The sequence below is a fragment of the Euprymna scolopes genome, chromosome 38 (assembly GCF_053919585.1).
Source record: "Euprymna scolopes isolate OS-2025 chromosome 38, ASM5391958v1, whole genome shotgun sequence".
Classification (NCBI taxonomy): Eukaryota; Metazoa; Mollusca; class Cephalopoda; order Sepiida; family Sepiolidae; genus Euprymna; species Euprymna scolopes.
Window position 1 is genome coordinate 84,091,101 of NC_136519.1, and position 12,675 is coordinate 84,103,775.

The following is a 12,675-nucleotide window of genomic DNA, read 5'->3' on the forward strand; positions in this document are numbered from 1 at the left end:
TGTGTATGCAGCTGTCTATAACAGGACCTAAGTGTACCTGTTTTTAGTAAGACATGTATGTAGCTGTCCATAGTAAAGTTTCTCCAACTTCAGTAATTCCAACATCGGTGAGAGAGATGAGACTGCACTTTAACTGATAGCTGAGTGCCCAGCAGATATACACCTGTCTATAGTGGGAGGTGTGTGTAGCTGTCTATAAAAGGACCTTAGTGTACCTGTCTATAGTAGGACGTATGTGTAACTGTCTATAAAAGAGTCTAAATGTACTTGCTTATAGCAGGACGTGTGTGTAGCTGTCCAGGAAGGATCTAATTGTACTTGTCTATTGTAAGACATGTATTTAGTGGTCTATAAAATGACCTATGTGTACCTCATTATTCTAAGATGTGTATGTAGCTGTCTATAACAGGACCTAAGTGTACCTGTTTTTAGTAAGACATGTATGTAGCTGTCCATAGTAAAGTTTCTCCAACTTCAGTAATTCCAACACCGGTGAGAGAGATGAGACTGCACTTTAACTGATAGCTGAGTGCCCAGCAGATATGCACGCTTTCCTATCTTTGTACATTATTGTTAATGCACTTGTTCCTTAACCGAACCTCGACCTGGTTGTTCTTATTTTCACTGTTGTTCCACGACACAACAGTTATATTGGCTTTTATTATCCATGACTTTGATTGTTTGATTACCGGCTTTATTTTATTATTCGGCTCGGATAGTACTCGTCCCAGGGAAAGGAACAGTTTTAAATCACTTTTATGCTGTCTACATATTTCTTCTTTTACTCATAATTATAAATTTATAGTTTTCATTCGTCCCCCTCCCCACTACCGCATGCTACTATAGACAAGTGTACTTTATTCCTGCTATAGACAGCCACACCCACGTCCGACCATTTGCAGGTACACTTCCGGCCTGTTATAGAGAGATACACTTACGTACTTCTATAGACAATCACATAAACACAGTCTATTATGAAAAAAAAGTGCCCGGCTTTAAATATCTGCGCATAGAACAGAACGTGGGCGCGCGTATGGCAGCTGGATGCAAATGACCGAGTTCTGCCGTCACAGCATAGAAAGGACAAAAAGACCATGAAATAATCGTGCGTGCAGACCAGACCGGAGATCACGTTAGAGAATCACGTCAGAGAAGAGAGCAGTGTTCAAAAGATTCAAGATACCAGGAATCACGTCAGAGAACGGGGAGTGGTATTTGAAATGTATTAGAGCTGTGTTCGAAATACGTGACCCGCGAGGGGGATGACGTCAGAGAAAGACAGAGATAGACGTGTTATGCATGGTGGCCGAGGGTGACATGAAAAAACCTGTAAATAAATGTCTATATATATATATAGATATATATATATATTTTACATAGGTGTCAGCACTTATCAAGGCCGAGAGGCCACTCGAGGATAAGGGTTAAAGAGTGTAGAGTAGTCAAAAGGACAATATAGTAATCGATAGTAATGGAAGTTCGGTAAATTTGTTAACTCAAGTATAATGGCTCATCAGAAACTTGTTCACGTTGAACTTGAAGACAACCATATTATAGACAGCTGGAAAGCAGGAAAACGGAAGACAATTCCACAGGCGTGCTGTTCTCAGAAAAAAAGCTTTGATCATGGAATCTACGTTTAGGTTTAGGCACAAATAAAGACTGGGGGGGGGGAATTTTTGATAGTGTTTACAGCTAGACGAGTGTTTCTTGTGAAAGTTTGGCGAGGGGGGACCATAGATTGAAGCTCAGTCGAACACGTTCCATGAAAATAACGATAAAGCAGAGACAAACTCGCAACATCTCTTCTGTGAGACAGAGGTTGCAGCGAAGAGAAAATGACATTTCCCACCAGGCCACAAAGTCTATTTTGAACCCTATTAAGGCAGGACAAGTCTTTTCTATCAGCTCCTGCCCAGATGTGGCAACAGTATTCCATCCTTGGACGTACCTGGTTCTTATATAGATAGAGAATTGCATCAGCAGTGAGATATCTACTGGATCGATAGAAGGATCCCACCATTTTTCCAGTGGCCTTGACAACAGACTTGATGTACGTGTTCCATTTAAGATCAGGAGTAAAGGTCAAGTCCAGAAGCTTGTCAAAACATGGAGCCTCCCCAAGACGAGAGCCATTCATTTTAATTGATGCCAGATGCGGATCAGAACGTTGATGATGTAAATATAGAAGCTTAGTTTTAGATGCATTAAAAGTAACCAGCCACTCCTTTCCCCATTGTACAACATGGTCTGATCAGAGGAGAGAGAATCGGAGAGAACTTGGTCGTTTACTGTCTTAGATGTGCTACCATAAATGGTAGTGTCGTCAGCATAAATGTCTACAAATGATGTAAGGATGTGATTTGGAAATCATAAATGTAGATCAGGAAGAGAGTTGGGCCCAGGATGGACCCCTGAGGGACACCGGCATTAATACTGTGAGCTTCTGATTTTTGCCCCTCAACTACTACTCTTATGAACCTATTAGAGAGAAATGATTTAATAATTGAGAAGACATTTCCAGCTATGCATAGCTGGAGTTCTTTTGAAGTAAACCTTTATGCCATACCCTATCAAAGGCATTTGATATGTCAAGAGCAATTGCCCTAGAAAGGTTGCTTCTGTCGAGAGATTCGCTAATCCTATGAGATATAACTGTAAGCACATCTGCTGTAGATATAGCAGAACGGAAACCATATTGTGTGTCACTGAGAAGGTTATTTTTGTTGAGATGGTTGATTACTTTTCTATTTAACACAGATTCCAGCAACTTACTCATGACGCACAGGAAACTTATTGGCCTGTATTGAGAGGGGGATGAACGATCATCTGAATTCTTAAATACAGGTCATACTGATGAGATTTTCCAGGGCAATGGAATCATTTCTCCTTAAGACAACGTTTAAACAGTTTTGTAAGTATGGTTGAAGTTTTTGGTAAGGTTTAAGTTTTTTGAGTACTATAATTGGAATACCGTCAGGACCGGTTGCTTTACTGGAGTCAAGGTTTTTGATTATCTTGGCAACATCACGTATAGATATTTGTATATCACATAGCGTGTTTTCTGATACAGGAGGAAATATTGGAGTTGGCAGCCTTGGTTACAAAGGGTAGAATTAGCTGCAAAGTTCTTGGCAAAGAGTTTGGCTTTGTCTGATACTGACGAGATTAACTCAGGTCCATTGATGATAGTTGGGATAGAGCACACGCTTCTGTTCAGGATTCTGTTTGCTATTTGCCAAAACTGGTGGGAACCATGCTGCTGCTCAGCTATTTTGGACTTGACAGACTGAGCATATAACTCTCTTGCGTTCTTTATTACTTTCTTACAATGGTTGCTGGCAATCCTGAAAGCAGCTTTAGTTTCCATACATCTATTACGTTGGAAGCAGTGGAAAAAGTGATTTCTATGGGCAATAGCAGCTGCACATTCTGAAGAGAACCATGGCTGGCTGTTAGGTTTTTGCTGGAACTTTTTCGAGGGTATGAAACGGTCTATACCTACTGTGACGTCAGAGCAAAACGAACATTCAATCTCTCTACCTCTCTATCTATCTATCTGGCGTTAAGACTTACTTTCTATATATATATATCTCTCTCTCTTCTTAAAATCTAATGAGCCAGACAACCCCCTCTCTCTGTAAATGATGTGGCGTGGCAGACACTTGACTGAGGGAAGTGGGGCAGAGGTTGGGTATGAATATCGCCGTAACGAGCGGAAATACGTCGTCATGGCAACCAGACAGCGAACATTTGTGGCGGGAAAAGCGGACCACGAGGGGATTTGAAAATAAGAAATAAACAGTTGGCGAAAAGAAACGATACAGCCCGGTATACAAACATTATTTCCGAGAATCGAACCTCATCGAAGATTGAGATTTGAATCAATTGAATTGCAGATTATTAGTCAAATACAATCGTATTGTCGATTGAACTCAACATTTAATCTGGTTGAGATTTGAATTAATTAAATACAATCGTATTGTCGATTGAACTCATATATTATTCTTTGGAGCTAAGATTCGAGGAAGAGATAGACTTTCGCCATCTCAACTTGTTTCTTTGATATTGTGTTTGCGAACTTATGATCCGTGTTTACCCTAACGGACAAAACAGCTAAGTTTGGCCTATCTCATGCCAATATCTTTTCTTATCCACAACTTTTATACATATTGTACTGTATTTGCATGTCACATACATCCGGCAAACATCCCCAAAAATACGTCTATCTCACTCATTCTTTTTATCGGAGCTTTTTCTTCTTCTTTTTTGTATATAAAAGTCTTCCTTGAATTTTAAACTTTGAGTGTTTGTTTCGTCATTCATTGCTCTGTTGTTCCATTCCCCTTAATGATATGTTTCGCTGGTTGATCCGACATCCGACGATTAACTGAAGATAATTATGAGACATTGGATATAAAATAAAATAAATTTTTGTGTCTCGATCTGATTGCCAATCCATTAACCGGGTCGTGACGCTACAATAAACCATTCCGTCAGGTCTGATACTATAGAGGACACATCCTTTTTAAATATGGAACGCAGAGGTAGATCTGATATAAATGTATGGAAGCTATCCCAGTCAACCATAGTGTATCGATATACTGTACGATGGAGAGGTACGTCTGAGGACTTATTACATTTCATTTTTATCTTAATTGATACAACTGAGTGGTCGGAAGATCCAAGAGGAGACAGAACAGAAAATGAACTTAGTTCAGGGTAAGTTGTGAGAAAAAGGTCTAGTAGGCTCGCATACTGGCCGTCATTGTCGGGCACACGGGTGGGTTCCTGAACAATCTGAGTGAGTTCATAAGCAATGGAGAAATCATGACAGAACCTCCACTCATCATCGGTCTTGTTTGAGTGGGTCTAACATTGCACGTTGTGAACATTGAAGTCTTCACATACGTGGATGTTAGCTGAAGGATAAGCAGATAGGGTGTGGTCAATTTTCTCAGATATGTTTTTAAAGATAGTAACTCCGCTGTTATGGGTAAATATAAATGCAGCAGTGTGAGCTAGTGCAACCCGGAAGCACATATAGGGTAAGTTAGGATGTTCTATGGAGATGTCCTTACCACATGGAGATCCATCTTCAATTTAGGCACATATTCCATGCCCATGGAGATCTTGGGGGTCAGATTTGGAAATTAAGTTAGAGTATCCCTTAATTACGAACTCATTTAGGGAAATAGTCTGTCCAAGTCCAGTTTTTCTTAAAAATAAAAGGTCTGGTTTAGTCTCCTGTAATTGGGCTTCAACCTCTGGAAGGTTAGAACGTAGCTTGCACCACTTTAGCCATTATTTTCCCAGCAATGGTCAGCAAAGATATACCTCGGTAATTGCTGCAGTCTTTGTAATCAACGTTGTTTTTGTAGATTGGGATGATCATGACATTTTTTAATTCTTGTGGCAGGGTTTCATATTGCCAGCATTTTGCTATTAGTTGGTGAAGTTTCCTCATGAGTTGTTCTTTTTTTTTTTTTTTTTTTTTACACAGTGATCACCACTTATCAAGGCCCGGAAGCCACTCAGGGATAAGGGTTATTGCAAGTAAATTAAGTTAGTGAGGAGATTTGCTGAAGTGTTTACTTGTATACTCCAGCTAGTATGCCATCAATTCCTGGAGATTTGTTCATTTTAGTTTTATCAATTGCTTTTCTTACTTCCCCAAGAGTTGGTGTGTCATTCAGGTCCATCTGCTAGGGGAAGACTGTTATGTGGCTTAAGATCTCCTCATCCGTATTGGATTGTACATTCAGTAGGGTGCCGAAGTACTCTTGCCATCTTTGAATTATCTGTTTTGATTGGGTCAGTATGGTGTTTCCATCTTCTGATAAGAGGGTGTTAGTCATCTGGGCTCTAGGGCCATACACTTCCTTCAGTGATCTGAAGAAACATGCAGAATTGTTTTCCTCCGCTTGCCTCTGCATATCTTCAGCCTTTTTCAGCCACCAGGTGTTTTCCATTTCTCTTAGTTTTTTCTGAACTTCTGCCCTCCCTTTTTTCAGCTTCTGGTTTACTCTAGTAGGTTGCTTAGCTTTGATTTTAATGCTTGGTTTCTTTCATTTATTACATCTCTAATTTCTTAGTCATTCTCATCGAACCAGTCCGCATTCCGCTTTTTTATGTAACCAAATACCTCTGCCGCAGCAGAGAATACAGGCCTTCTTAGCAAGTTCCACATTTGTTCTGATGAATCAGAATTATCTGTGGTTTGTTCTAATGCTGAGTTGATTGCAAGTTGTAGTCTATCTTGCCATTTTCTATCTCCGAGCTTTGATATGTTTAGCCTTCTCTTGTGCTTCGTTGTCGCCCTGCTGTACGCAGGTTTTATGGAGAACTTGAAGGCAGTCTTGATTAGGTAGTGGTCTGTTTGGCAATCTGTTTCTCGCATAGCTCTTGTGTTCTTAGCATCTTTGAGGTCCTTCCTTCTTGTGATAACATAGTCCAGGAGGTGGCGTCTCTTTGATATGGGATGTTCCCAGGAGTAGTAATGGTTATCCGAATGTTGGAAGTAAGTGTTCATAATTGCCAGTTCAAACTCCGTGCACAAACAGAGCAGCAGTTCTCCATTTGAATTGGGATTTCCTTTTCCAAACTTTCCGAGAACAAGGCTCCATGTATTGTAGTCATGGCCTACTCTTCATAATTTTCCATCACTTTTTCATTTTGCAAACTGAAAACCCGAGGCATTCCTCTAATCGATCTGATTTGAAAATATAATATTGATGCTGTTTTTTTCTGGTTTTAATGATTTTCGTTTTGTTTAGTTATCCACGGCATTTAAAAAAAACGAAAAACACGTCGAAGAATTTAACTTTTTCAACTGAAAAACCGATGCGTTCCCTTTCATCGATTTGTTTTGAACATATAATATTAATGTTGTTTTCGTATTTTATTTTTAACTGTTGTACAAATACAAATCTTTTGTGAGGTCCACCATCCCAGGCCTTGCCATCCGAATTTTAATTGGAGCAAATTTATCTGAGGCGCCCTTACCGTGGAATACCGATAACCCTACTCACTTATTTTTGCTGGTCGAAGTGCTCCTCATTGGCGGTGAAAGAGAGGTGTGTTTGAACTTTGTATTAGTGCATATTGACGTTTAGCACCACGACTGTTGTTCTCAGTATATTCCGTTTTGTTCGCAATACAAATACTTGGCTTGCCCCATCTACATGTTCGTGTCCTCCTTATGGACCCTTCTGGGCAACAAGAGTATGCGGAAATTATTTTGGAAAGTAAATGCAGCATTGGTAGTGATAAGATGATGCTGATGATGACGATGATGATGATGATGATGATGATGACCATGATGACCATGATAATGGTAATGCAAAATGAGATTCTACTTTTTTGTTTTTCGGTGATTACGTGGCAGAAAGAAAAACCTGTAAAAAGTTTTTGACTCCTAATGGGGGTATGAGACGAATGGATTCGCCAATCATTTTTATAACCAACGGCTGTGCTAAACAACCAATCAAAGCGTCCAAAAATTATTATAAAAATTGTCGAATTTTGGATTCAATCAGTTCGCCGTTTACTACGTCACGGACCGCATTTAATTCTTGGCCGCCATCTTGGTTACTGATCTGAACTACGCCGCCATCTTTGTTTAACATAATATCTCAGAACTTGAGCGGCTAACTACGCCACGGACCGCATTTGATTCTTGGTCGCCATCTTGGTTACTGATCTGAACTGCGCCACCATCTTGGTTACTGATCTGAACTACGCCGCCATCTTTGTTCAACATAATATCTCAGAACTTGAGCGGTTAACTACGCCACGGACCGCATTTGATTCTTGGTCGCCATCTTGGTTACTGATCTGAACTACACCGCCATCTTTGTTTAACACAATGTCTCAGAACTCAACAGGTTAATTACGTCACAGACCACATTTGATTCTTGGTCGCCATCTTGGTTACTGATCTGAAATACGCCGCCATCTTTGTTCAACACAATATCTCAGAACTCAACAGGTTAACTACGTCACAGACCGCATTTGATTCTTGGTCGCCATCTTGGTTACTGATCTGAAATACGCCGCCATCTTTGTTCAACACAATATCTCAGAACTCAACAGGTTAACTATGTCACGGACCGCATTTGATTCTTGGTCGCCATCTTGGTTACTGATCTGAACTACGACGCCATCTTGGTTACTGATCTGAACTACGACGCCATCTTTGCTCAACACAATGTCTCAAAACTTAAGTCATTTTAGAATTTCGAGTAGGAAAGCAGCTTCGCACATAAATTTAACATAAAATTATAATCATTTTATGTTAAATTCTATCTTTTTAAGCTTTTTACCATATATATTGTATGTAGAAGCACTTCTCAGGTTAGAAAATAACTTCCATGCATTTGTAACTGTGACAAACCCTTCTACACGCATGCACACACACATACATAAATACTTTTTATTTATTTTCACCTAAGTATTTAGGTGTCGCTACATGTTCATGAGTATGTGTCAGTCAACTAGTTATAACTAACTGCAGAGATTATCAGGTGGTGTTGATGAGCTTCCTTAAGTAAAGTCTCCTAGTTTAATTAATCTACTTAAATTGTTAAAAATGATAAAATGCTTACTTAAAAATATTAATTTAAACTGTTAAAAATTATAAAATAGACACCGCAAAAATAAGAATTAAAACAAACAAAAATTATAACATTTTCAGAAAAAAAAAGTATTAAAATTTTTAAAAATATAAAATATTTATTTGAAAAAATAATTTAAATTATTAAAAATAATCAAATGGCAATTTAAAAATTCAAGAATGAAATTGTTAAAAAAAGATAAAATGTCCATTTAAAAATAATAATTTAGATTATTTAAAATTATTTAAAATTATCTAAAATTATAAAATGCCCATTTAAAAAATTATAGAATGTCCATGTATGAAATAAAACTTTAAATTGTTAAAAATTATAAAATATTCATTTAAAAATAAATAATTAAAATTTTTGAAAATTATAAAATGTCTATTAAAAATAATACTTTATATTAGAAAAAATTATAAAATATTCATTTAAAAAATAAATTAAAATTGTTGAAAATTATAAACTGTCTTTGTATGAAATAAAACTTTAAATTGTTAAAAATTATAAAATATTAATATAAAAAAATAATTTAAGCTGTTTAAAAATGATAAAAAATAAAGAAATAAAATGTTAATAAGAATTTTAATCGTGAAAAATTATTCATCGAAAAAATAAAGAATTTAAGTTATTGAAAATAAGAATTTAAATTGTTAAAAATTATAAAATATCAGAAAAAATAATTAAAATTGTTAATAAGTATAAAATATCCATTAAACATAATTTAGATTATTAAAAATTATAATATATGAGTTTGAAAATAATAAGATAAATTATTAAAAATTATGAAATGCCTTTTTAAAAAATAAAGATTAAAATTGTCAAAAATTATAAAATGATAATTTCAGTTAAATAATAATAATTTAGTCTATTAAAATTATAAAATGATAATTTCAGTTAAATAATAATAATTTAGTCTATTAAAAATTATAAAATGATAATTTCAGTTAAATAATAATAATTTAGTCTATTAAAAAGTGTAAAATGATAATTTCAGTTAAATAATAATACTTTAGTCTATTAAAAATTATAAAATGATAATTTCAGTTAAATAATAATAATTTAGTCTATTAAAAAGTGTAAAATGATAATTTCAGTTAAATAATAATAATTTAGTCTATTAAAAAGTATAAAATGATAATTTCAGTTAAATAATAATAATTTAGTCTATTAAAAAGTGTAAAATGATAATTTCAGTTAAATAATAATAATTTAGTCTATTAAAAATTATAAAATGATAATTTCAGTTAAATCATAATAATTTAGTCTATTAAAAATTATAAAATGATAATTTCAGTTAAATAATAATAATTTAGTCTATTAAAAATTATAAAATGATAATTTCAGTTAAATTATAATAATTTAGTCTATTAAAAAGTATAAAATGATAATTTCAGTTAAATAATAATAATTTAGTCTATTAAAAAGTATAAAATGATAATTTCAGTTAAATAATAATAATTTAATCTATTAAAAAGTATAAAATGATAATTTCAGTTAAATAATAATTATTAAGTCTATTAAAAATTATAAAATGATAATTTCAGTTAAATAATAATATTTTAGTCTATTAAAAATTATAAAATGATAATTTCAGTTAAATTATAATAATTTAGTCTATTAAAAATTATAAAATGATAATTTCAGTTAAATAATGATATTTTAGTCTATTAAAAATTATAAAATGATAATTTCAGTTAAATAATAATATTTTAGTCTATTAAAAATTATAAAATGATAATTTCAGTTAAATTATAATAATTTAGTCTATTAAAAATTATAAAATGATAATTTCAGTTAAATAATGATATTTTAGTCTATTAAAAATTATAAAATGATAATTTCAGTTAAATAATAATATTTTAGTCTATTAAAAATTATAAAATGATAATTTCAGTTAAATTATAATAATTTAGTCTATTAAAAATTATAAAATGATAATTTCAGTTAAATTATAATAATTTAGTCTATTAAAAATTATAAAATGATAATTTCAGTTAAATAATGATATTTTAGTCTATTAAAAATTATAAAATGATAATTTCAGTTAAATAATAATATTTTAGTCTATTAAAAATTATAAAATGACAATTTCAGTTAAATTATAATAATTTAGTCTATTAAAAAGTATAAAATGATAATTTCAGTTAAATAATAATAATTTAGTCTATTAAAAAGTATAAAATGATAATTTCAGTTAAATAATAATAATTTAATCTATTAAAAAGTATAAAATGATAATTTCAGTTAAATAATAATTATTAAGTCTATTAAAAATTATAAAATGATAATTTCAGTTAAATAATAATATTTTAGTCTATTAAAAATTATAAAATGATAATTTCAGTTAAATAATAATATTTTTGTCTATTAAAAATTATAAAATGATAATTTCAGTTAAATTATAATAATTTAGTCTATTAAAAATTATAAAATGCGTATAAAAAAGAATTAAAATTCTTACTTTTTAAAGATTTCCAACGAGAACATAAGAAATTAAATTTTTTTACGAAGGTGGTTTCTCATATGAATCTTATGATTTATCTTCTATAATAAATTCCCATCCAGTCTTTATGCATAATCGACATTAGCAAGACGTCCCAGGATACCTGGCATCCTGACTGGGGAATTTGCAAACAATTTCAAAGCGTGTATTAAATTCTCAGCAAACGGCCATTTTCATGTTTATCGTTAGATCCAGAAGCAATTTCAAAAAAGGCGCTTTATAACAAATTGCTTTCTTACTAGAGTAATGGCACCATAATTGGGGATTACGGTGGAATATTGCAGATATTATGGAGTCGCAATACCAATCAATCTATGAAGTGAGATAAAAATGTTACGGTATAACCGCATTCGTGTGTGTGTATGTGTGTGTGTGTGCGTGCGTTTTTATGCATATATGTAAATGTATATTTGTGTGTGTGTGTATGTGTGTGTTTGCATATATAGGATGAGAATAAGGAAAACAGTATTCCGATGAAATAGAGAAAGAAAAAAGGAAACCAAGTTATTAGGTTGGTGCAAAAATAATGTCGTTTTTTGACGTTCGACTTCAAAAGATCATAACTCCTTTCATAATAAACTTTATTAATCGAAATAAAAACCATTAAAATCGGCACATTTTTGCCAACGAGAAACAAGTTTATTTATTCCATTAGCATAGAAATCCGAAGTTCTGGAAGCGACGAATTCACTGAAGACCGATTCGGCATCACCTCTGCTTTTGAAGCATTTTTCGCGCAGGAAGGTGTCGAGTTGCTTGAACAAGTGATAATCAGTGGGCGAGAGGCCTTGTGATTATGGCGGATGAGGCAGAGTCTCGTAGCCGAATTTGTTCAGCTTCTGCAGGGTTAGTTAAGCAACATGCGGACGAGCGTTTTCATGGAGGAGTATTGGTCCCTTCTCATAGACCAATCTTGGGGACATACGTTGGAGCTTCTGAGGCATTTTGTTAATTTGTCGGCAGTACTTCTCTGCCGTAATCATTTCGCCCAGATTCAAGAAGCGGCGATGGATGAGACTGGGCGAATACGCTAGCAGCAGTTTGTTTTTTGCTCTCCATCATACTCAACCCAAGATAGGGAGCATTTTTAGTCATTCACAGACAGACAGTTTCGCTTTATCTCAGCTCTTTAGTGTGGCTAGACTAGCGACTACCTTATACCAGGATTGAAACTCGATCGCCTAGGCAACAGTCCGCACTGCTAACCGTTATGCTTTTTGGCTGCTGCTAATATGTATATGCAGCCCTTTTAAGGGGTGCCTGCGCGCGAAATTTCAAAATGGTCACCCATCTGGTACTAACCAGGCTCATCAACGTTGCTTAACTTCGGTGATTTGACGAGAACCGGTGTGTCATCACGATTATGCCATATATATATATATATATATATATATATATATATATATATATATATATATATATATATATATATATATAGAGAGAGAGAGAGAGAGAGAGAGAGAGAGAACATGCCAGATCTTTTCCTTAAATAGAATATTCTAAAAACTGAACTTTCATTGAAAATAAAAATAATGAAACCTGAACATATTCCCG

General features: G+C 33.9%; 1 protein-coding gene across 1 annotated transcript; it reads right to left on the reverse strand.

Annotated features, from left to right (window-relative positions):
• Window positions 1-6,091: 6,091 nt before the first annotated feature.
• On the reverse strand, window positions 6,092-6,532 carry LOC145263301 (uncharacterized). The gene has a single exon (XM_080120382.1). It carries the CDS (start codon window positions 6,530-6,532, stop codon window positions 6,092-6,094), a length of 441 nt encoding a protein of 146 aa, XP_079976508.1.
• Window positions 6,533-12,675: the final 6,143 nt, after the last annotated feature.

Coding starts and splice junctions, on each gene's coding strand:
- LOC145263301 (XM_080120382.1), bottom strand. CDS start 6,532: ATGAACACTTACTTCCAACATTCGGATAACCATTACTACTCCTGGGAA.